Source organism: Columba livia, chromosome 2 (genome assembly GCF_036013475.1).
Source record: "Columba livia isolate bColLiv1 breed racing homer chromosome 2, bColLiv1.pat.W.v2, whole genome shotgun sequence".
Taxonomy (NCBI): domain Eukaryota; kingdom Metazoa; phylum Chordata; class Aves; order Columbiformes; family Columbidae; genus Columba; species Columba livia.
The window spans coordinates 54,578,910-54,602,109 of record NC_088603.1 but is presented as its reverse complement, the minus strand read 5'-3'; the positions used below and the strand labels follow the sequence as shown (position 1 = coordinate 54,602,109).

The 23,200-nt window shown below is 39.2% G+C and overlaps 1 protein-coding gene across 3 annotated transcripts in view; it reads left to right on the top strand.

Annotated features, from left to right (window-relative positions):
• RALA (RAS like proto-oncogene A) overlaps positions 1–18,821 on the top strand; it is a 29,864-nt gene extending 11,043 nt beyond the window's left edge. For 2 of the 3 annotated variants that reach the window (XM_065052005.1, XM_065052006.1), the window contains exons 2-5: positions 9,261–9,415; positions 10,238–10,446; positions 14,098–14,272; positions 16,926–18,821. In XM_065052005.1, the coding sequence (XP_064908077.1) occupies positions 9,302–9,415; positions 10,238–10,446; positions 14,098–14,272; positions 16,926–17,048 (621 nt within the window). In that variant the 5' untranslated portion in view covers positions 9,261–9,301 and the 3' untranslated portion in view covers positions 17,049–18,821. Of the gene's footprint in view, positions 1–6,284; positions 6,372–9,260; positions 9,416–10,237; positions 10,447–14,097; positions 14,273–16,925 lie in introns of those variants that run through there. The other variant, XM_065052007.1, reaches the window with a different exon arrangement.
• Positions 18,822–23,200: the final 4,379 nt, after the last annotated feature.

The following is a 23,200-nucleotide window of genomic DNA, read 5'->3' as shown; positions in this document are numbered from 1 at the left end:
TAGCTGGAAGCAGCAGCTCTGTGCAAGTGCGAATGTTACCTGACTCAACAGTCCAAAGTTAGCTTCTGAATGTGCTTTCTTGTAGTTCAAACACAGAGTGAAAATGGCTGTAGCTAGTGTGTCTTGGGTGACGCTACCTTAAACATGCCTGAAGTTCCTCCCTCAGTCCTTAGTTGAATAGCACTAAGTTAAGATCCTGAGTTGTTGATCCTGTATTACTAAAATTCATTCTTGTAGGCTATGTCTTTCCCCTTACCTTCTATGAAAGAGAGGGGGGGAAAAAAGTGTCAAATCAAATGCTGAATAAAATTCAATAGTAGCAGCTGCTTTACATAGCATCTCCCATGAATGTGACCTGACTTTTCTCAGGAGAGTTATAATAGGTATTTGGTATTGGAACCTCACTGCTGATGTCCCCCTCTTCTGTTCCAGCCTTTCATTCATCCTTAGATTTGCTTATGCTAGAAAATTGGCTGTAGTACCTGTTTGTCTGTCTTGCCTCTGAATTCATGCAAGTCTCTAGCATAGATAGCTTTGACAGGCTAGTGACATGTAAGTGTTCATTCTTCTACCATGACTGCTGTTACTGTTAGATCTCTCCTCATGGTATATAATTTTAAATCAATACAAAACTAATGCCTTCTGTTACTATTCTAGACCTTCATGTTTAGAAATCTAATCTAAGAGAAGATATGACTCTTACACTTAGTGTTGAAGTGTTGCTTCAACAGTGTTGCCCTCAGGAAGCTAAGTTCCCTCAGTGATTAGAATAGAGATAGGGTGCCAACCATGTAGTGGACTTGAGGAAACAAAGAGTATTCTAGGCTCTGATGTAAATGTGTATATTACCAAAATTACTTCCCAGTGTAACTTCAGTCAATTGAACTATAAAAACAAGCTTGCTGCTTGTGTTAATATAGGTGTTGTGCTTGAGTTTGTTTCTTTTCCCACTAATCCTCTGGATCTGTCCAGGTAAACCATTGCAAGTACCTAGAATTCCTCCAGATGTTCCATAATAGCCATCACATAACTTACAAAAAGTGAGGAATCTTCAACAGGTGCTAAATTGCAGTTGAAGAATCTTACAACACTTAGATTGTTTTTTCACAGTGTTTACAGGCTGGAAGTGCTGCAGTTCAGCTTTCCCCATGCTCAGCTACATGTTTTTCTGATGTCTTTTGTGCCAGCAAGCTTGTTTAGGTAGCTAATCTGTCTGAAAACCAGTATAGCTTAGTTTTTTTCTAGAGCAGCTTCTGAACTGCTTTGCTGCCTAGTTGTTGCAAACAAGTGCTATCAGAAGGAAGGTGTGGTAATATCAGTCAGCCTGTGAGACGTTCAGTTTTTATCAGCATTGCAGAAACACATGGTTGGGCTTGAGTGTTGTGTGTTTTGTCAGCTCTTTACATGGGCAATAATATACACGCTTCATTTTCTTTTCAGTACGCTGCAAGATTTAAAATCTGAAGACCTTGTTTTTATTCTAGACTATTTCTGCTGCTAAGTTTGCCAGGGTTTTCTTGTGCTGTGCCATATGGATTTCAATAAATTTCTTTATGGCAGTGCCTCCTCAGAAGTCTTCTTGCAGGGTGCCAAAAAGGCTTTTTGCTAACAAAATGCTGAAATGATGACTTAAAACATGTGGAATACACATATAGAGTCTCAGTTCAGAGGCTGCCACATTGTTCATGACTATGCCCAGAAGCTGGCACTAAGGCCCCGTGGAGCTTTGGGGAGACTGCTGAAAGGCTGTAAACTTGTTCACTGTTTCCTAGTGGTTAGTGACCTCTTATTGGAGGAATCTCAGTGCTTGCAATGTCTTAAGAGCACAGAGCTGTGGGCCTGTGGGGACCACTGTTCTTTATAGCAACATGACGTAATTTATAGGATGATGGGGCCTCAGTTACTTGGTGAAGAGTTCACTGGTTGACTCTTCCAGGTTCAATACCTGAATATTGTAACAGCTTGATGTACTGGTCCTGAGAGGCTGGGAAAATGTAGGTCTTTTGCCTGAGGAGGTTTGCTGCTGCTGAGAGATAAAAATTAAGACATTTTTCTACCCTTTGTCTTTTTTTTTTTTTTTTTTTTTTTTTTTTTAGTAGATGTGTAGTCATCTTTAGTAAATTTGTTTTGTGGGTGTGAGAGAGACAAGCACCTTTTATGGTGTGCACTAGAAAGCTTTGGAACTAAGGGTTCTTACCAAACCTTGAATGTGGTTTAACTTGGTAAAGTCATGGGAAGCTATGAGTCCAAATTCCCAGTTAAACAGGTTTAGGTCAAAGGATTATTTTCAGGAGGAAGGAAAGGACTTATTGTGAAAGCGTTTCTGACTCGTTCTGAGGTTGAGCTTCAGGTGACCTGTTTCATTGTCTGATGAGACTAGTCATTTCTAAGATAGGTTTGAATATTTGAGTTCAGTTTCCTCTTTCTTTAGGCAACTACTTAGAATTTATAGTTACTATTTAATATTCAAAATATTCTACCTTAATAAAATACTGGTGTTACTTTGTGCAGAACTTGACAGATGTTTTATGTTTAAACTATAATAAAAACACTGAAGTCAAGACGTGGAATGACACTTATTACAGTAATGCTGATCTAACCTAAAAAGCTTCCTTACTCTCCAGCTCTTAAAACAGCTGGCATCATGTATCCCATCCACTGTCTCCATGTATCTCATCTATTTCTGGGTCATAGGGTGTTTCTGCTGATCTAGTTTGGATGTTGTAATTGGAAGCAGCTGTTGGGAGGGTTTGGTTCTGCTTGCCTGGAGTTGCCTGCCTCCATTTCCAGGAACATATTCATTGCAGGAATATTTGAGTCATTCCTGAGGTGTCTTCCAGATATTTTGCATCTAGTATGCTGGTCTGTGCTGATCATTTTCAAACAGTACATTCTCAAAGCATAATATTGCTGTTGTTAACCAATCTGAAACTACTGGCCTCCATAAACAATAAAGTAACTGGATAAAATCATAGTATTTTAGTTACAGATATTATATGGTTCCCGTGGACATGAAAATGTTGACACTTCAAAAATTCTTGATCTTGTGCTTTTTTCAGAAAGGTCATGCAAGGCAATAGAATTGGGAATCGCTTTGTGGAAATTAAAAACTTTGGCGAATATTCAATCTCACTTTACAAGACAGGGTTACTGACATAATTACTATAAATTTTCACTTCAGAATAAGATAAAAAGTTGTAGCTAATGTTTCTGGAGCTGATTATATTAAGTGTAAAATACACAGTAGTGCAAGTATTCGTTTATCTAATTAAAAAATAATAATAATTAAAAATAAAAATTAATAATTAATAATAAAATAAAAATAATAGTTGAGAATTAAAAAAATCTTAAAAGATTGAGTTATTTGTTTGGACAAACAAGTCTCCATTACTAAATTTTCTTCAGTTGTTCAGTAAGTGACTGATACTTGCAAAAAGGCAAAATATTGTATTCTGGTCAAAGCATACTAACTGTACTTCTTAATATTGTGCAAATAGCTCACATATTTCAGTTAAGTTATTCCTGTTCTTTCAAATGTGTCAAATTCTAACTCCGTTAAAAAAAAAAAAAAGAGTAAAAGCAGGTGCTGTGATGTATGAGTTAGCAGTTGTAATTGATGCTTATTATATAAAATAGTCTTCGGGGAAGAAAGTTACTCATCATAAAAGTGAGTGGGTAACGAGGTTAATATGACTGTCTTGCAAATCTTTATGTAATCTTCTCTTAAAGGAAAGGAAACAAAAGAACTGGAATTCAGTTTTGATGTCATAGTTTTATGAATGCTATAAAAAAACAATATGAGAAATTGTTTTGTAATTGAAGAAAGGCAGCACTATCTCTGCTTATTAACTAGAATCTGTTATACTAACTGTACCAACTATCTTTAAACACAAAGCTATGTTTAACTAGTCCCCTTCAAACAAATGCCTGCAGCAAATCAAAGTCCTCCTGTTAAGGACAACTGCATTTTCACAAAGCCTGCATTCAGCTTTGTGTATAACACTGCAGAGGATGCCAGCTGAATTTGTGCCTGTAATGATGTGTCTTCAGTGTAATGCTTCTCCTTCCCTGGTCTGCTCGCGTTGACATTGCATTTACGAGACTCCAGGGGATCAAAATGGACAGGGTAGCATCTTGACCTCATTTTAGTCACATTCTCTAAGAAAATGAGTCTGATCACGTGTCTTACTCTTCCTTAATTTTTGGCCTGTTGGCCATTTTGGGGTGTGTTTTGACAGAGATTTAGGTGTCTTGGATATTATTGTTCCCCTAAGTTTCCTGAATATGTATTGCTGGCTGAAGAGGGAGAAATCTGTACCAGTGCTCCCTATGAAGGAGAGGAAGCAATCTGAGCTGGATGTCTGTTGCTATTCTTACCCCTTTTTTGCTCCCTTTTAGTGTATTAATTGTTGAGGAGAGGGATGTAGAGGACAAATGGCACAGATAGGTAAGGACACATGCTTTGATTAACTGTGTTGGAGTAAGTTATTCTGGAAGTAAAAGCCATCTGAGAAATAGAACAACTTAAGAGGAGTCTTCTGAATTTGATCAGATGAGCAAGATGAGTGAGGGGATAAAAACCATACAGTGGTTTTCACCCATGAGCATATTTTTAGGTCTCAGTTTATTGGGCTGAAGAAGGAGATGGCAAGAGAAAATAAAGACTGATGTAGAGAGATCAAGGATTCCTGGTTCATTTTTTTTTTCTTCCTCCCTGCTGTGTATTTGCAAATATATCTTTCCTGAAAATATTGTCCATGGAGATGAAAACCCTTTTTTGTGCTGGCACCTGAATATCTTTCTTACTCTTGCAGATCTGGATAACCACTCTGTGCTTCACAACTTTACAGAAAAGTTAACATGATGCTTATTGTGTCAAAGTCCTGTTACAGGAACACTCTCCAGCTCACTCCTCTGCTGGGTGGAGCTGAATGTTGTGTTTAAATCCATTGGGGACTAGAGATAATGTTGTATTTCTTGCACAGTGGACCTGCTATGTAAGCTGTGAAACTCTGGAGAAGTTAGTATTGGTACACGTAGAAGCCAGTCACTCACGCAACTGTTTTACAGCTCCAGGTACAAGTTCCTGTTGCTACATGATCCTAATCACCTAGGATCTTAAAAGTTATTTAACTGCCTACTCTTCTTTCCCTTGACGAGATATCTAGGCTGTTGGACAAGATACCATTGCTGATACTAACAAGAATTACGATTCCTGCTCCTGTAGTTCTTCTGACTTAATCTAATTGCTCCCTAACCTGGCTCTACAAAAATAATCCTGGCTCCAACTGGAAGCCTGCCATTAAATGGAGCACAGAATTGTGGACGTCATTATCTGCAAGTGGGCAATGAGCAGCTATAGGAGCTTTGAGAACTGCTTACTTTGGTGGAGCAGCCACTGAGATTCATTTGTTTGTGTCCTTATCTGCTCAAGCATGTTGGAAAAGGGCAGTTTCCTAGGAGTTTATCTGCAGCAGAGGTGAGGAGTGATCCATAGCATGGTGGTTAGACAATGCTGTCAGCCTTCTGAGTGAAGGTATGGCAGTACGTTGTTGAGCCAGTTAAGCTTTCACTTCTCTTTCAACCTGTTGGACTACAGGAAGAACTGATTAAAAATAAACTTTCATATATGTCATCAGCTGTATTGCTGCAATGGGGATTACCAGTGGGTGTGGTAAAAAGCTGACCTGTATAAATGGATAATGCAGCTATTGACAACACCCTGCTTGGCTCTGTGTGAACCTATCTCTGCTGTAGGATGACAAAGGATTCTACTGAAGGACAAGCCTGTATTTATCTTCTGACCCCAAAACAACTTCGCACTGTGAAGATTAAAAAGATAATAATAATCACAGTACATATATGAAAGTATGCTTGTTTTTGAGCTTCATACAACAGGGTTCTTGCTGCAGTCTGTTATTTTAACCATAGTTATAAATGAGGACAATTTAGAAACTAGATATGACCCAGATTAATACTTCTTATGAAAATAAGTCAGGCTACATAAATTAAGGGTAGAAAAATTTATTCTGTATGAAACTTCATGTCAGGTGCTTTACTGGTAAAATTAGAATCTATGTTCCTCCATTTTTGAAACCAGTCTGAAATAGGTGGAGTTAAATGGCAATAGCTTAAAACTTATCACTTTCAAGGTCTTTCTGGTCTCTGGCAGAATACTTGCTCTGAAGCAGCCTCTCTGGACTGAGTGTCATTTGCACAGTATCAGACTGTACTTGCTTTGTTTGTAACGTATTTCTTTTCACATTGTCTGCCTTTCAGCAGGCCTGAATTTTGCTGGAATTGTATCTTTATTGCATGGTGAAGAATTTGAGAGCAAACTGACCTCCCTGAGCTTCTTCCCACTACAAAATGTGGCTGAGTATTTACGATAAGTTTGTATTTAAGATGTGAGGTCTGTGGTAGTGTGAAGTCTTATCTTCATGATCTTAATAGAAATGTTGTTCACTGACAGTTATTGATGACTCAATATACTGCTTTGACTGGTTGGGTCAGGTGTTTTTAATTCCAAGTTTCTTTCTTTGACTTAGTCTCTTTGAAAAGATGTTATCAAGGCTTCTGAAAATGATTGGCCGCCCTAAAATCCTTCTGGTTAAAGAATTTTCAGTAAAAAGGAGCATTGTCACTGACCTGATTATTTGTAGGGATCTTATTGGTTGGACATAGTTGTTTTGACTTTTCAAGTATGTGTCAGATGTTGCACAAAGTACAAAAAGTGGCAGCTTCTCTTTGTCACAGTGAGACACTACTTGTTAAATTGCAACTTCTAGTAAAATATAATTGTCACATTTCTCAATCCACTTAAAGACTGTAGGTTAATTTGTAACTCATATTGCAGTGAAACATTACCATTGGGTATTTGAAATTTTTCACAGATTGTAGTATTGATTTTGCACAAACTTACCTGTCAGCAGTCCTAAATTAATTTGGATTTCTTCCAGTATTTAACTGCATGTAGAAGAATAGTCTGTTTTATTGCATTGTAAGGTTTAGTATAGGCTATAATCAGGTATACTAGCACTTCAGTTTATGTGCTTCTGAGAACAGGTATTGTAATCTGAACTCGGCAAACTGAGCTGCTCTCAGTTGATGGAATTGAGAGGAATTTCATTTATATTACTTGTCTGAAATACATAATAGAACAAGTAAGCACAACTTTTTGTATATGTGTTACCTTTTAAGAGAAAAGTGAAAAGGCAAACCAATGTGGAGTAGTTTGAAATGCAGTGAAGTAGGCTGAAAATGTACACATGGCTTGGAGCTGTTTTCATGTTCTTGTGCTCCCTCTTGAGTAAAGAGAAAGCAATGGTTCTTTTTAAGCAATGATGGCCAAAACTGAAATGGTTTGGGTTTTTTTGTTGTTGTTGTTGTTCTCATCCATCTCTGTTTTAAAAGAACTTGTAACATAATGTTAGTTATATTTCTTTGCTACATCTCTATAGTTACTCATGCTCATTTCACTTAGATAACCTTTCTGGGAAAAACAACTGAAGTGAATTAATTTTCAGTTGACAACAGAATGGGTGCTGTTACTGACATGATCTGGAGAGTTTTTCGTATAGGTTGTGGGCTAAATTTGGTAGGCAGGTAAGCACCACAGAGCTGCTTGCTCGCTTCCCCCTTGCCAGCGGGATGGGCGAGATATTTGGAAAGGAAGAAGTCCCCAGCCAGTCCCCTGAGCAAGGACAGCCCCAGCAAACCTCCCTGTGGGCTGTTAATGCTGAGCTTGTGGGATAGGGTATCCCACTGGTCAGCTGTCCCCACTGCTGGCCCACCACCAGTGTACTCGCTGGCAGGGCAGCGTGAGACCCAGAAGCAGCCTTGATACTATGTTAGCACTGTTCAGCAAAACATCTAAAACATCTGTCTGTTATCATCACTGTTTTCATCGTGAATCCAAAACACAGCACTATGCAAGCTACTCTGAAGAAATTAACTCTGTCCTAGCCAAAACCAGTATGCTTTTTTACTGATATAAGTTTTCAGAAAATTGTTATGCTTCATATTCTGATTAAGCTGTACACAAGGTTGATTCGTTATGCAGGAGGATGTAATTTTACTATGAGTTTGTCAAATGATCATGGTGGGTGAAAGCAGTGATGTAATGATGTCTTTTTGCTGCACTGTGTTATTATCTGATAGTTCTGTATAGAAATTGTGCTGCCATGTGAATGTGCTCTTTTTGAGTTTTCTAATTAACAAGATCTGCAATAGATGTCTCTTGTGTTTCCATGTCCTGTAATGCGTCGTTGTGTTTTTTGGACATCAGAGCTCGTTTTGATCTTAAATCTCTGGAGGAGGGTACATTTTGTCACTGTGCAGGGACTTTTTCATGTCTTAAGAACTGTGCAAGCAGACAAAATCTTCTGTCTTCATATAACACAAATACCCTTATGTTGCTCTTGGGATAATGGGGGAATGAAATGAAGCTATGGGAAGATAGTAGTTGGAGATGTGCTAAAACTCTAATGTGAATTTTTAAAAAAAGCTTTGAAATTGTTGCTTTTCGTACGTGTGCACATGCACATTATACTGTATGTGAATTAAGTATCATAGAGCCTCCTGGAATTAGTGAGGTCCAGAGATTTGTGTTTGAGAGACTGAGGCAACTTTTCCAAATATATGAAATAACTGCACTTGTAGCCTAGGAAGGCAGGTTGGATCTTTCTACTGTGCATAAACTAGATTATTCTTTTGGCTCCTGATTGACTTACTGGCTATTTTTAGGTTTTAAGTGACACACTCGCTTTTCTCTGAAAAAATATACTAGCTAATCCCTGCTTCTGTGTCTTGGTGCTTGCTATTTAAGCTGGAAATTCCCTCAAATGTCTGTTTAATTTCCTTGCAGCTGTTATATCTCATGTTTTCCTGTATGGTGTTGACTCACTGCAGCTCCCTTTTTTAGTTCTTACTTATTAAACTAACAAGAATTATTGACAAGTACTGTGTCTCTAAAAAAAAAACAGTGCTACATGCCAAAGTGTAAATCCTTTTCCTTAATTGATCTTGTATGCTGTAAACCCACTTGTGCCCTTTGTAAGCGGTGAATGCTTTCTTTGCTCATGCTACAAAAAAAGATAAGTTCAGTACAATTTGTGGGATTGCCAGTGAAAAAGCAGGTAGCTTTCACTGAAGACAGCAGAACTGAAATTAAGTCCAGACTTGTAGAGTTTTAAAACAAATTCAGTTTAAACAGTGCATGTGGGGGGAAGAAAACTAATGAACCAATATTTTTCTTCTAGATTTTTTCATTTTATACCTGTGAATTTTCTACAACCCAAAGATGGCGGCAAATAAGCCTAAAGGACAGAATTCATTGGCTTTACACAAAGTCATCATGGTTGGGAGTGGTGGTGTAGGAAAATCTGCTTTAACACTACAGTTTATGTATGATGAGGTAAGAATCTGAACCAGAAATTGTTTCAGGAGATGTCTGCTACATAGTGTTATTAAACATTTGCTGATACAGTTATTTTCCGAAAGGGTCTGAATGTATATGATGTGGTATGAAAGTCAGCAATTAAATTGAACAGCATTATTTTTTGAGATTAGTGCATTGCCCTCTAGAGATACCTATGAAGGTATAATTGTGCATTTTTCAGACTTCAAAGCAATTAGATGCTCTGTCATGTTATCAGTACATTTGTCATTGTTCACTAGAACTTATTTAGGTTTATTAGCTCAAAGCTTCTTCACTTAGGTGAGTTGCATGATGCCTGAAATGATAACCAATTTTTTCCATGTTTTGTTGGGGCTGCTGTTGAAGGAAGGAAAGAAAATCTGTTTCTTGTTTCCCAACTTTTTGCTAGTGAAAGTCATTCTTTTTTGATTAAAAGGCAGAAGTTGTGGCTTCAGTGGCCTTTAAAAATTGATACGAAACATATTCAAAGTCAGGACTGCCTGATAACATAATGGAACCAAGCCAGATGTTGTGCTTGACCAGCAGCAGAGGCTTAGGGTAGTGCACAGATGTTGATATTTTGCATTACCTTTAAAATTTCCTTGTAATGCCTAAAGAAAGCACAAACCTGTGAACTGTTTGATCCGATAGAGAGCCTGCTTTAACTATACTCATTTGGGTTTGACACATAGCCTAAGTACATATGTTTACTTATTAGTTACTGTAACCGTATAAGGTATTTGTTATATGCAAATGGAAGCATTTACTTTGTACAGCCATGATTTCATACCATGAAGGTTTTTGGTTTTCTTTTCCTAGTTTGTTGAAGATTATGAGCCCACCAAAGCAGACAGCTACAGGAAAAAGGTGGTTCTGGATGGGGAAGAAGTCCAAATTGATATATTGGACACAGCAGGGCAGGAGGACTATGCTGCAATTAGAGACAACTACTTCCGAAGCGGAGAAGGCTTTCTTTGCGTCTTCTCTATTACAGAGCTGGAATCCTTTGCAGCAACTGCGGACTTCAGGTAAATTATAAGGCAAGATAATGATTCTAATTACAGTGAGATAATGACAAGTGATTTGTTTTGTAATATCCTTATGATAGTCCAGGTTAGGTGACAGCTCTTACTGTAGCCAGATAATGTTTTGAACATTTGCCTAGCCATGCCTTTGCTATCTCTACCACTTGAGATATCTTTGGTGCTGTGTTTCTGAATACCAAAAAGGCTATTGCCACTGAGCAATATAGCAATGTTCAGAAGGCTTCTGCCTTTTGCAAATCAGTGTTGCTTGGCACTTGCACTAAGAAGCAATGTTTATGAGAAGGCCTACTGCTATCCAAAGTAATGTATCTGAGAAAAATTGCTTATAGATTGTATGGTTGCTTGTACTGTATGTACAATACTGCATACTCTCCAGAGTTGTCTTTTTTAGCTCTTGCTTAATATAGAGGATTATGTTGTGTTTTTCTTAACCTGTGAAGCACCACCTGGAGCAAAAGGGCAGCTGTAGCATGTACAGCTGTTTCATGCTAGAATACTTCATAGTTATAAAGATGATGTGACCAGATTAGAGTTGAAAACTGTGCAGAAGAACTGTGTCTGGTGATGTCTGTCGGCAAAGTCTTAGATGATGTGAAGTATGTGCATTGTCTTCTGGGTGAGTGAAATGCGTAGTAGCAACAACACTAATAATTTTACCTCTTAAAAATTATTTTCTGAGCAACAGAAATGAGAAATATCTTTGCATATTCTGTGGTAGCTATGCATTTTGTGTGAAGACCTGCTGTAAGTCTGTTGCTTCAGTTTTTCTTGGATGGAATTTTCTCTGCAAAAGATACTGATGTAAATTTTTGAATTTACAAGACAAAGATTTGGCATAGAGTTCTGCATATCATTCACCTTTCCCATCCAAGTCAGTATTTTACTTAATAGGGAGCACTGTGGTAAAAAACTAAATTTCAGACTGAATCTTTCCAGTGTAATAAAGATTTAACAGGGTAGGGTTTTTTAAGATGCTTTTCAGGCATGCAGCATATTATAATCTGTATAATGGTAAGAAGCTATTAAACAAGCAGCAGTATATTACAGGTGCTTGGTTTTGTTTGAGAGGTAAAGCCTATTTAAAGCACTCATCACCATATTTAGAAAAAAATAAGGACAAAAGAGACCAGAATGGTGTGGTGTTTTGTTTTATGAGTTCAAAGTGTAGCAAAATAGGAGAGGAAATAACCTTTGAGGTAAAAGGAAACAAGTCTTAAAAGAAATTATCTGCATCCCACTGATATAAGGCTTCTCAGAGATGCTGTCGCATTTCTATTAGCACTAAGTATCAGAATACGTTTAATATCTCTGAGGGAGGAGGAAGAGGTATGGAGAGGGGAGAAAGTGAGCTTTTCCTCTTCTGGCGTCCTTTTCTATTTATTTCTGTCTCTGTATGTATATATTTTGAGAGGGAAGGAGGGGCAAGGGCAGGCTTCGGTTGGTTTGCAGGCTTATGCTAGGTATTGTCAGTCCTGGAGAACTGTTCAGTATGGTGCAAAATGACCTATTCAAATCTGTTTAAAATCCTGTTAATGCTTTAAAATACATTATATTCTGTGGTTCTAGAGGAAGTCCTGATTTTCCAGCAGAGGTGAGTCTTGACAATACACATGCTGAAACAGCAAAATGGAAGGAAAGAATCTCTTCAGTGAAGATACTAAAACTCTCCTGAATCCTAATATGAAAGTGCCATCCAAATTGTCTTTGAAAATGTAGAAACCTAAATGCTAAAATGTAACTCAGAAAAATTGCATTCTTCTCTCTGTACAAGTAACCTGTATCTCTTGAAGGTACGGTTAAAATACCTTTGGCATTGTTGAGCAGCCTGAGGGAGCACTATTTCAGAGGCAGGTATGAAAGAAAGTGACAAGAAGAATTTGGATGGTTGATTGTTTCAATGGAATTTTGCTCTGCTGGAACTGCAGAACTCCCAACAGGAGAGCTGTTTGCTGCTATTCAGTGTTTCTGATGGGGTTTGTGGTGTGTTCTGAAATCCCATTGCTCCCTATATATTTATATATGTATATATATATTCAATAGAAAGCAGACCTGCAGTGGCTAAACTTTTAAATATTTGAAAGGCAGCTTGTTAAAGTGTGCTCTTGCTTTGAGTACAATTAATCTGGCTCTAATGATTTTTTTAAATTCTAGATTTCAAGATGGCTTATCATTAATAAGGTATTTCTTGTTTAGGAGATATCAGTCTTCAGAGAGGGCTCAAAGGAGAACAGTCATCTGGATCACTGCTAGATTAACTCTTTACATGGTGAAATAGTTTGGTGTTGCCTGAACAATTAGTGTGGAAAGCTCCTAGTTTTTAGCAGAAGTCGTATTTGCACAGATAACTGCGGTGACACACTGAGTTACTTCTGGCCACCCTTCCTAATCCACTGACTATTTGAACTACTCTTGACCCTGTTAAAATATTTGAACTGATAGTGTGAGGCAGAGGAAGAATGTTGTTTGAATTACATCTCAGAGATGAATGTGGTCTTACAACCTGCCTGAAATACCTATTTGCTGTTTTTTTTTAAAAATTTGGGGCTATCTGCAGTTTCTTATCCCTGTGAGTAGACTTCCTCCACAAGACTGCATGCTTTTCTGAGCTTGTTATAACACTGGACACCCGATCAAGGCTCTTTAGAATATCAGTTAAGTTAACTCTTTTCAGCTTCTCTCCACTCAGCTTTAAATCTGGCAACAGGTTTCACCTCAGCCAGCAAAAGGAATTTATTTCTCTGTGCTTTTTTTCAGTCTTTCAGAAATTACTCTACTATAAATGGCTACATTTCAGTACTGAATTTATACTGCTTTCTAAGACAAAACAGAGAATATCCCTCTTCCAGAAAACAAACAAACAAACAAACAAAACCCCAAACCCAACACATTCTTTTAAGTGCTTTTAATGCATTTTCAATTAGAAGAAAACTTCAATTATTTTTTTTCAGTGTTGAAGATTTATGTACCAAACCATTTGCTGTGCTGAGTTTTATTTACAACTTTAAAACCTTCATCCTAGCAGTTCAAACAGCAGAAGGGTCTGCCATTAAAAATCTGATGCATGTACTATTTGTATCTACGCTGGCACTTAACTGAATCTCTGCAGAGACTGAATATAATTGACTTGCAAAAGATTCCTGAACGGAAGAGATTTTCTCTTGCTATGCTGTAGACCATTTTATTAGCTTTAAAAATGTCACAGGCATTTTATCAGGAAAAAATCAAGAGCAAAACTGAAATTTGAACAGCTTAAAGATTGCAATCACAAACAGTAATATAAAAACAATGGTAAATGCTTTCATCAAGTAACACCTGTAGTAAAGGGAAGGACTTAATAATATAAATTCTCACCTAAAGTAATCCTGTTGTATTCTCTTAGTTTCCTAGTGCTGTACCTCCTCCTTTCCTGGAGGACTAGTTGTCTGTCTTTGCTTCATTCTGTATAGCATCGTGATCAGGTTTAAGATTTTAATCTTATGTAAACTTCATAAAAGGAATAAGTGGGTTTTCACTGTGAGGTGGAAGAGTATTTAAGAGTATTTAATCCAAGTTCTTATTTTTATGTTCTAATAATAGTACTCCTTGCGAAGTTTAATTTTCTTTTTCTTTCTCTATTTTTTTTTTTTCCTCCAGGGAACAGATCTTAAGAGTGAAAGAAGATGAGAATGTTCCTTTTTTGCTAGTTGGTAACAAATCAGATTTGGAAGATAAAAGGCAAGTTTCAGTAGAGGAAGCAAAAAACAGAGCAGATCAATGGAATGTTAACTATGTGGAAACTTCTGCAAAAACACGAGCTAATGTTGATAAGGTAATAACTGGCATCTTTATACAAAGAATCTCTCCATCAGTTTTTAATTTGTACCTCTTTTCTATAGGTCATGCTCTATACGTTCATTATTTTAGCAGTTTTTTCGTGAAATTTGATTCATATACTTTTCTCTCTTAGCTTGTGATGCGTGTGTGACTCAGTAACTTCATGTAGAACAGTAAAAAGGTTAGGTATACCAAGTTTATCCCATCCCAAACTGCAAGGAGTCATTATACAAGACCTTACTTCATTAAAAATTTCTTGAGGCAGCAGTTTTGGCCTAGACTTCTTACTGCATTTTCTATAACTAGAAGCCAATCTGCTTCTGAACAGTGAGGAATGCTGTCTGATCCTCAGCCAGAATGAAACAGTTTATAAAAGTAGGTAAGGGAAGGATTGGAGCCCTCTCTACCCTCATCTAACCAGATGCCTGGTGGTATGTTGCTTTGATGAAGAATTGTTGAACCCTGTTCAACTTTGAACAGCCTAGAAGCGCCTCATGAGTTTTCAGGGATAAAACCTGGTTTAGAAAGTCATGAGATAAAAGACAGAATCTTAGTCTCCAATAAGATAAATGATAGATTAGTTGTGATTATTTAATCTATAACTCTAAAAGACAGGGTTTCTTGGAATACAGAAGTCAAGATAACAGCCTTGTAGAGTGCAAGAGTAACAGATGTGTGGCAAAAGAAATAAGGAGTTTAGTTTAATGTGCCAGCCTTTCCTTTCAGAGCTATTGGCAGACTTGATCACGCATTGTAAGGATTTTTACGTTACAGAGTTTTTCATATGAGCTGTCAATTGCAGCATGGCAGCTGTGATGCAAGTTCTGTTTTGCAGTAAATTAAACTAGACTGTTGACTTCCTGAAGAAATTGATTGTTCAAGTAAGAACTTTGTGCTGTTCTATAGAGAAAATTAAGCCAATTAAATGCAGTAGAACTCAGTCTCATTGAATATAGCTTGTGGGGTTTTTTGTTTGTTTGGGCTTTTTGGTGGTGTTGCTATAAAGACTATTAATAGTACATCTTTTAGTTTTGGTGCATGATTGCAGTCAACATCCATTTATTACAGTCACGTAGAAGTTCCCAGCTCTTCAAAATCTACTTCACCATCCTTTAGCAGCTGGAAAGAAAAAGTGTATGTACATGTATTTTTGATAGCTCTCTAGTCAATAGCTTTTGAACATGCAGTAGGCTACTACAGAGCTGAGTCATTTTTGGAGCTGGTGGCATTATGGATCCAGATTGGCATGTTTCATATAGAATTAAGGTTTGACAGGTCACAGATGAGGATTTGTCGGCACTAGTAAATACCAGTTATTCTTAGTTACTTGGAGCATTTGAAGTTACGAGGCTTGTTATGTGAATTTAAGTTACTATTCTATAAGGAATATGGCTTCTCTGAATTCCAGTATAGTAGGTTGCCCAGTTGGGGAAAGCTTCCACTCACTTTGGTAAAGGTGAGCCACCACGCATCTTCTTAGGAGGTTAAGTACGCCAGGCACCTAAGTACTGTAGTACAGGATCAGTCCTTAAGCAAGTTGACAGTTGCACAGATTTAAGTACAGGCAAGTAACTTAACTCCCATTTAGAAATCTGAAGGCAATCTTAGTTCTTGATGGCAATGCTTAGTTACATTGATTTTCCTCGTATCCTGTGTAATGGAGGTTGATGTTTTGGCTGCAGTCAATATGAGATTAGTGTCATTGCAAATAAAAACCTACTGAGCTCCAGAGAGGAGCTTCCCAGCCCCAGTCCATGTTTCACATAAGTGGATCAAGTCCCCTGACAAAGATCTGGATAACATCTCCCGAGGGAAAAAAAAAAAAAAAAAAAAAAAAGCCTTAGAATTGCTCAACTGATTTCCTACAGTAAAATAATAAAGACGAAATTATTATCTACTGTAGCCTTCTATGAGTTGAGATCTGCTTTTCAAGTGAGTAAAGTAGCCTTGAGCAGTCCAGTCATAAAGCCTTAACTGACAGTGGGATCTCTAAGTCATTGGTGTATCTCCAACTTCTAAATTTTTGTTTCCAAGTAAACCACTTGATGAACATGAAGTTCATATGTACTTGTAGATTTTGATATTGCAGTTGAAATTACGTGATATAAAAAAATGTTTATATAGTTGTATGACTGATAACTTTGGTTTAATGAAGATACTGACCTAACAATTTTTTCCTTCAGTCGCTTTGTGTTTAGACTTGTATAGCGGACTTACCAGCCATGGAATGCTGCTCCATTAATATGCCTCTAGAATTGGATATTGTACTTTTTCAGCCATTACAGTTCAGCACTGAAAATACTTGAAATGTAAACTGATTTCCTTGAGTCTCCTTAGTAGGATATAAATAATACATTTAAAAAAATCCTGGACAGTGATGACTCTCATTTCAATCCTTGTGGAAAATTCTGACAGGGTCCATAAGCAAATATCAGAAGACAGGCAACGTTATGATACCGTGAAAGAAACAAGTTTGCATCATATCAACTTGGCCTTCAAAACCAGTGTAAGATTTGTTGGGTTCATATTTGTTTGCTTAGACTGCTTGTGCATAACCTACTTCATTCTAACCAACTAAAATGGATGTTATCAGTGAGAGCTTAAATTAAGTCTTATGTCCATGACATACATTATTACATCTTTTTTAGGTGTTTTTCGATTTAATGAGAGAAATTAGAGCCAGAAAAATGGAAGACAGCAAAGAAAAGAATGGGAAGAAGAAAAGAAAAAGCCTAGCCAAGAGGATCAGAGAAAGATGTTGCATTTTATAATCAAAACCCTGAATTCCTTTCCTACCCTGACCATACTAATAAAAACCATAATTTATAAGCATGCCATTGAAGGCTCAAGTGACTGAAATTACTCTAACATGTTGGAAATTGTAATTACCGCGAAAAGCATGAATTGGAGCTGCACTGAAAGTCAAATTCACTGAAAAAAATGATGTGGCTTCAAGAGAAGCAAAGTTCAGTCCATTTCATAATTGCCTACCTTCTCACATTTCTTCTGAATGTAGTGTTTCATAGTCTTTTCTTTAATGGTGAACAGAGGGGGGAAGTATTACTTTGTGGGTTCTTGTAAAGCATACTTTTTTATCACTGGTAATTGTCAATTCATCTTGTCTTTTGTTGCCTTGAAAATTACAATTGTGAACGTGATACCTAACAAAGCAGTATGCAGTTGTTTTGCCATTGAGTTATGCAAATTACAAAAGAATAATGTATATGCGAACAGTTATGTTGGGGGGAAAATATATGTGGTTCCGCATTACCTGATTAACCTAGAAGAGGGATGTAGTCCTTTACATTGAAACATTCGAATATGCCTTAATTTTAAAACCTAAACATAGCAGGTTGCTTAATCAAGGGTGTATTTTCGACTTTGTTGCAGCAGTGCGAGACCGAGACCATCCTGTCTGGGGAACGCAGTGATGTGAATGATTTGCTAACTAGCTGTCTGCTAGCCGTGTCTGTTCTTTACCTGTGTGCCATACTCTGGTATTGTGAATAATACAGGGCATAGGGCCAGAATACACGTAAGACTGAAGTCATAAGCCTGTGGCACATCTGAGCCTGGAATGGTTGTTTAAAACTTAACACGCTGATACCTTGAAACTTCCCTTCTGCGAGGAGGTTTTTGTCTAGATGTTCCTTGGCTTTTATCTCCCTGGAGTTGGGTGGAGTGGAGCTGACTCAGTAGCGCTACTGTGTTTTGAGTTAAGATGTTGTCTGGGAAATTCTGGTGTCATCAGCTAAATTCTTTTGTGTTCCTAATACTCAGCTATGGGAACATGGTGTGTTATGCTGAAGCTCTTTGCAGGTTTTGTACGGCTTATTCTGCTTTATGTTGATTTTCAAATGGGGAACATTGTAGCTACTTTTTCTAGTTAATGTTGGTATTAAACAATGGAACATGCTTTGCAACACAGAAACATTTACCATGTGCATCCAAAATCCCCAAACAAAAAGGACTGCCTCAATTGCTTCAGAACAGCAAGAATACTAGCACACAGTTAGTATGCTGCATCCTCACTGAAAACAGACCAGAATGTTTGAGGGTTTTGGACTCTTCTGGGCTAAGACAGGCTAGATTAATTCCACAAACTGGTATACTTTTTATACATGTGTAAGCCTATAACTGACAATTTAAAATGTGTTCAAGCAAACTAGGTAACAAATATTTAACTTCAATGCTAACAGACATTTTAGGGGCTCAAGTCTTAGAAGTTATATTTGTCATGTTAAATATTTATCAATAGGAATTTTGTATGTGCATTTAGTAGGCTGCCAAGTGCAGAATTAAAGTTACTCATGTAACTGTGGCAAATAAGCCAGTCTTCATCTTACTGTGTACTCATTTGGGTCTGTTTAACCAGGGAGTCTAACCACTAACATTGTGACTTTGCTTTGGAACCTGTATACTGGGAACTGAGGTGTTATGAAGCCACTGGACACATGAAATTTGTCTTGGCTGATGCCTTATCCTGTCCTTTTATTTGCTATTTGAGCCATTGAAAGATGAATAAACTTCCATTTTTTTTTTAATACTTGTGCAGTGTTAATTGATACTTATATTATTAGTAAACTTTGCTGTTGCTGATGCCAGTTGTCAAGCAGTTAAGCCTAAATATTCCAGAAGCCTTTTTTGTGTGTGTGAACAAAATTGTCGGTTAAACTTAGTCTGATAAAAAGCTACTTGGTAAAAGCTGGGACTATACATGCGCTACCTTTTATCCAGAGCTAATTTATCCCTACTTGCTCTAACAAAGCTTATCAGAAACCAGGCCAATAAATTGAGGTAAGCTTGTATTTTTCCATAATAATGGAAAGTGAGGTTTAACCTTTGCGAGTTGGAAATAATAATAAAAATGTGTTCTGAGTCATTTTCTTTTGGCACACTCAGGGAGAACTTCAGTGTGCTTCCTCCACCTTTAGGGAATATACCTTGAATTGTGTAAGATTTGGGTACATCTTGAGAGAGTCACCCAAAGTGAGTGATACATTTGCATCATAGAGAAGTGTTTGGTTTAGCCCACTTCTCTGTCTGAAATTCCTGGATCAACCTGCTCAGAGCACCTCTGCACCTGAGAGCACTTTTCCTCTCTGTTCCTCCTCCAAGAAGCTGAAGATACATCCTTACACTGGCAGGATCGAAGCCTTCTGTGGTATTTCCCTCCAAGTTAGCCTAACATGCTGGCAGTACCGTTGCTACCTTTCGGGAAATGCATTGTACTGTTTAATGAAACTGCAAGCCAGAGAGAGATGCCTTAATTTGTAACAAGCTGTAAAGTTCAGTCTTCCATTATGAACGAAGCTAATATAGAATTATTTTCCTAACTCAATTTTTTCCTGTAACTTTTCATAGCTTTAAAAACTGAATTGACTTTCAAAAATGCTGGATAAGAAGTCTGTGGTCTGTTTGGTAGTTTCTGTAGCTTCCTGGTGAGCATACAATAGCTTAACAACACTGCCATCCAGCAGCTTACTTTGAGTAGTCTGAATCAGCATCACGATGTGCAGGAAGCACTTTTCCATTCATAGAGACCTTGTTAACATCAGCATGGCATGCTGGATGACGCCCCCGGCAATTCCAGTCACAGTCGTAATGCGGTAAAGTACACTCCTTATCTGAGCCTTATGCTCACTATGTTCACCTGCAGGAGCCAAATATTTTATCTATTAATATGTGAAATGGGCTTACTGAAAATCTTGGGTTCCTTTTCTGTGACACCAAGCTTTGCAATGATTCTGGAGTCTGAGAGGGTAGATGGTTTCTGTGTGGTTTTACTCCAATGCAAAATGCAGAGCGACAGAGGGACAGCTGGTATTACATGAATGCTTCTAATACTTCTAGCTATACCAGAGCTGGATCAGAAGGTAGGACTGAGACTACAACAGTTAAGAATTGAATAGGTAAAACTAATTCGTCACCTTAATTTCTAAACTCTCTCCTGTTGCTGTCAGATGTGTTGGCTGTTCTAGTCCCAGGGACGTGTAGACAGACGTGTAAACTACATTTCTGTTCAGGGTTGCTCTTGCCAATTTTTGGCTGGGATTTGAACTTAAATAAATGAGTGGATGCGTTTTTAACAGATGACACAGGAAAGAAACATCTCCTGGCATATTTTTGTGGGAGCTTCAGCTTCTAACTAAAATTGAATGGAGGGAAAGGTGCCAATGCTGCTAATACTGGAGTGTCAGCTCATCTTTATCTAAACACATTGACCAGACTGGAATGTTTTTTGTTGAGGCTTCATTGTCAAATGCCGAAATACATACCACTTCAGATCTGACCAGGACCAGGTAGGTGCCAAGATACTTCTCACTTTCAAAGAGATCCTGGATGCATCTAAGCAGCCATGCTATGGAATTGTTTTCCTTCTGGTACTCATTTCTAAAAATGCTTGTGCTGTTTCCCATGTCAAAAACATAATAAAATACAAGAACCGGAGAACAACAGTGCTCCATCAGAGAGAAGGTGCATCTGGCCCAATGCCCTGTCTCCAAAGTGGCCAGCCATCAGTGTCTACAGCAGAGCACATGAGCAGAGCCAGTCTTCTTCTGCCAGGGTCCTGGGGGTGCTCCTAGGCCTCAGTGGCTGGGGCCGGGCTCCCCTGGGACCCCCACCCACCGCCACCACCTCCTGCCAAGGGCCCAGGGGACGTGTCTCAGCTCAGCCTGGGGCCTTGGCGCCCTGCCTGAGAATGTTGTAGGTGTGTGTGCCCGTTCCGTCTCTGCCCTTTCCCTTGCTGGGCCTGGGCCCTGCCCTGCAGAGAGCGGCTCTCCTGGATGGAGCCCTCAGGGCTCGGTCAGGGCTTGTCATGCAATACTCCAGGTATAACACAGCAGAATTCTTCTCTTCTATATGCTGGCAATGAGGTGAATAACCATGAGACGATTTGCCTGAAATTTGCCAGGGGGTCTTAGCTCCATGAACACTTTCTAGTACACAAACCACAAATGATACAAAAGTCGAAACAGGATTTTATTTTATGTCATTTACTGACTCTGTTTACAGAGCCGATGTGCACAAGCATTAACACAAGCTCGTGTAGCCAGGAGCAGACTGATGCATTCTTCAGTTCAGCTTGAAGAAACATCCCCTGCAGTCTGGCAAAGACAAGATACAGAACTGCAAGAGCAGCCTCAGGAGCAGAGACCAAGCTGTCCCTGGTTCCTGAAGAGGGAGAATGTGACATAGGAGGATCAGGAGTGACCATGCACAGAAGAAGAAAAAAGAAGAAGAAAAGCATAAGAAAAAGAGTAAAAAGAGAAGTAAGGAAGAATAAGAATGGAAGAAGAGAAGAAGAAAGGAAGAAGAAAAGAAGTAGTAGTAGTAGTAGTAGTACTAGTAGTGGTTGATACCCCTTTGAAAACTTGCTAAGCTCTTGTGCTTCTTGGCCAGTGACACCTAAGTAGCTTTCTTGTGCCTGACCGGCACAGCGTTCCACACAGGGAGGGTTGAAAAGTGCCAGATTCAGATGGCGAAGCAAGCCGGGAGACCTTCCAAGCACAGGCTGTTTTGAAGCAGCCAGAACCCTGGGGATATGGAATCCAGGGAAAAGAAGAGCTGGCCCCTGCTGCAAAGTTACTCTGGGTAAGACAGCCTGAGAGAGCCCGGGGCTGTGCTCAATGCTAAGGAGGACAAGAAGTAATTCCTAGGAGAACCCTTGTCACCCACCCTGGAACACCAAGAAGCTTTCTCCCCCCAGCTGCAGGGCAGGAAGGCCGTCTTCCCGATGCTTGAGCAGCAGGCAGGAACCGAGCCAAAAGGGCCCAGAGGAGCTCTGCAAAGTGGTCATGCTCAGTGCTGCAGAGGAAGGCAAAAAACCCCCGGGGACCAGGGCCAATCTGCCCCGGGGGAAAATTCCTTCCTGACCCCAATGCTGGCGATCGGCTGTTCCCTGAGCATGTGAGCACGACCTGGCTCCTTGTCCCACGGGCTGGTCATGCCTCCCAGGAGCTGCTCAAGCCCTATCCTCCCTTGACTTGGAGCCAGATCAGGGGCTTCCAAGAAAGCAAAAGTGCCTCTGGCCACATTGACCTTGGGGGCAAGAATCCTTCCCCTGCCTGTCAGGGCAAAAGAGGCTGCTCCAACTCGCTGATACCCCTGGCAACATCTCTGTATCCTATTTCTTAGCACTGCTGCCCCTGGCTCTGCAGTGGATGAAGACAGCGAGCTCCGCAGTGCTCCTCCAGAAGTCATTCCTTTGCTCTTACCACTGCTGTCCAGCTGAGAAGACCCCAGAGCTTTGGGAACCTCTAGGGGCTGGTGGTTCTACTTACCTCCTGAGGGGCTGCCCCTGCTCCTCAATGGCCATGCACTGGGCACAGCTGCCGGGTGTCCCGGACGCCTCTTTTGCCATTCCGACTCTTTGTGGATTCTTTAAGGACTGTTGTTGAAGGTTGCAGGTTGGTTGTTGAAGGTTTCTTGTTTCAGGCTTGTTTGGCTTAAGATGGTTGTTTCAGGTTGGTTGGTAGAGGCTGCTTTGGTGCAGGCTGGTCAAGGCTCTTTGTTCTAGGCTGGTCTAGGTTTTTCTGTTTAGCTTAGTTGAGGCTGGTTGGCTGAGACTGATTGTTTGTCTTCTTGAGGCTCATTGCTTCCAGATAGTTGTTTCTGGTTGCTTTTTATACTTTGTAATAGGTTGTTTCTAGGCTGTTTGTTGGTTGGTTGTTTCTACCTTGTTTGAAGCTCTCTCTTTTGAACGTTGGTTGGCACTGGTTCCTTTAGCTAGGATTCTCTGAGTTGTTTGAGGGTGTTTTGTTGAGGCTGCTTGTTTGCTGGTTGGGGCTGTGTCAGGTAGCATTAGGTTGATTGTTTTAGGTTGTTAGGAGCAGCAGGCACTGAGGCCAAAATGGCCCCCAAAAGGCCCGGCAAGGGGCCATGCTCAGCACTTCAGAGGAAAGAAGAAAGCCACTGGAGG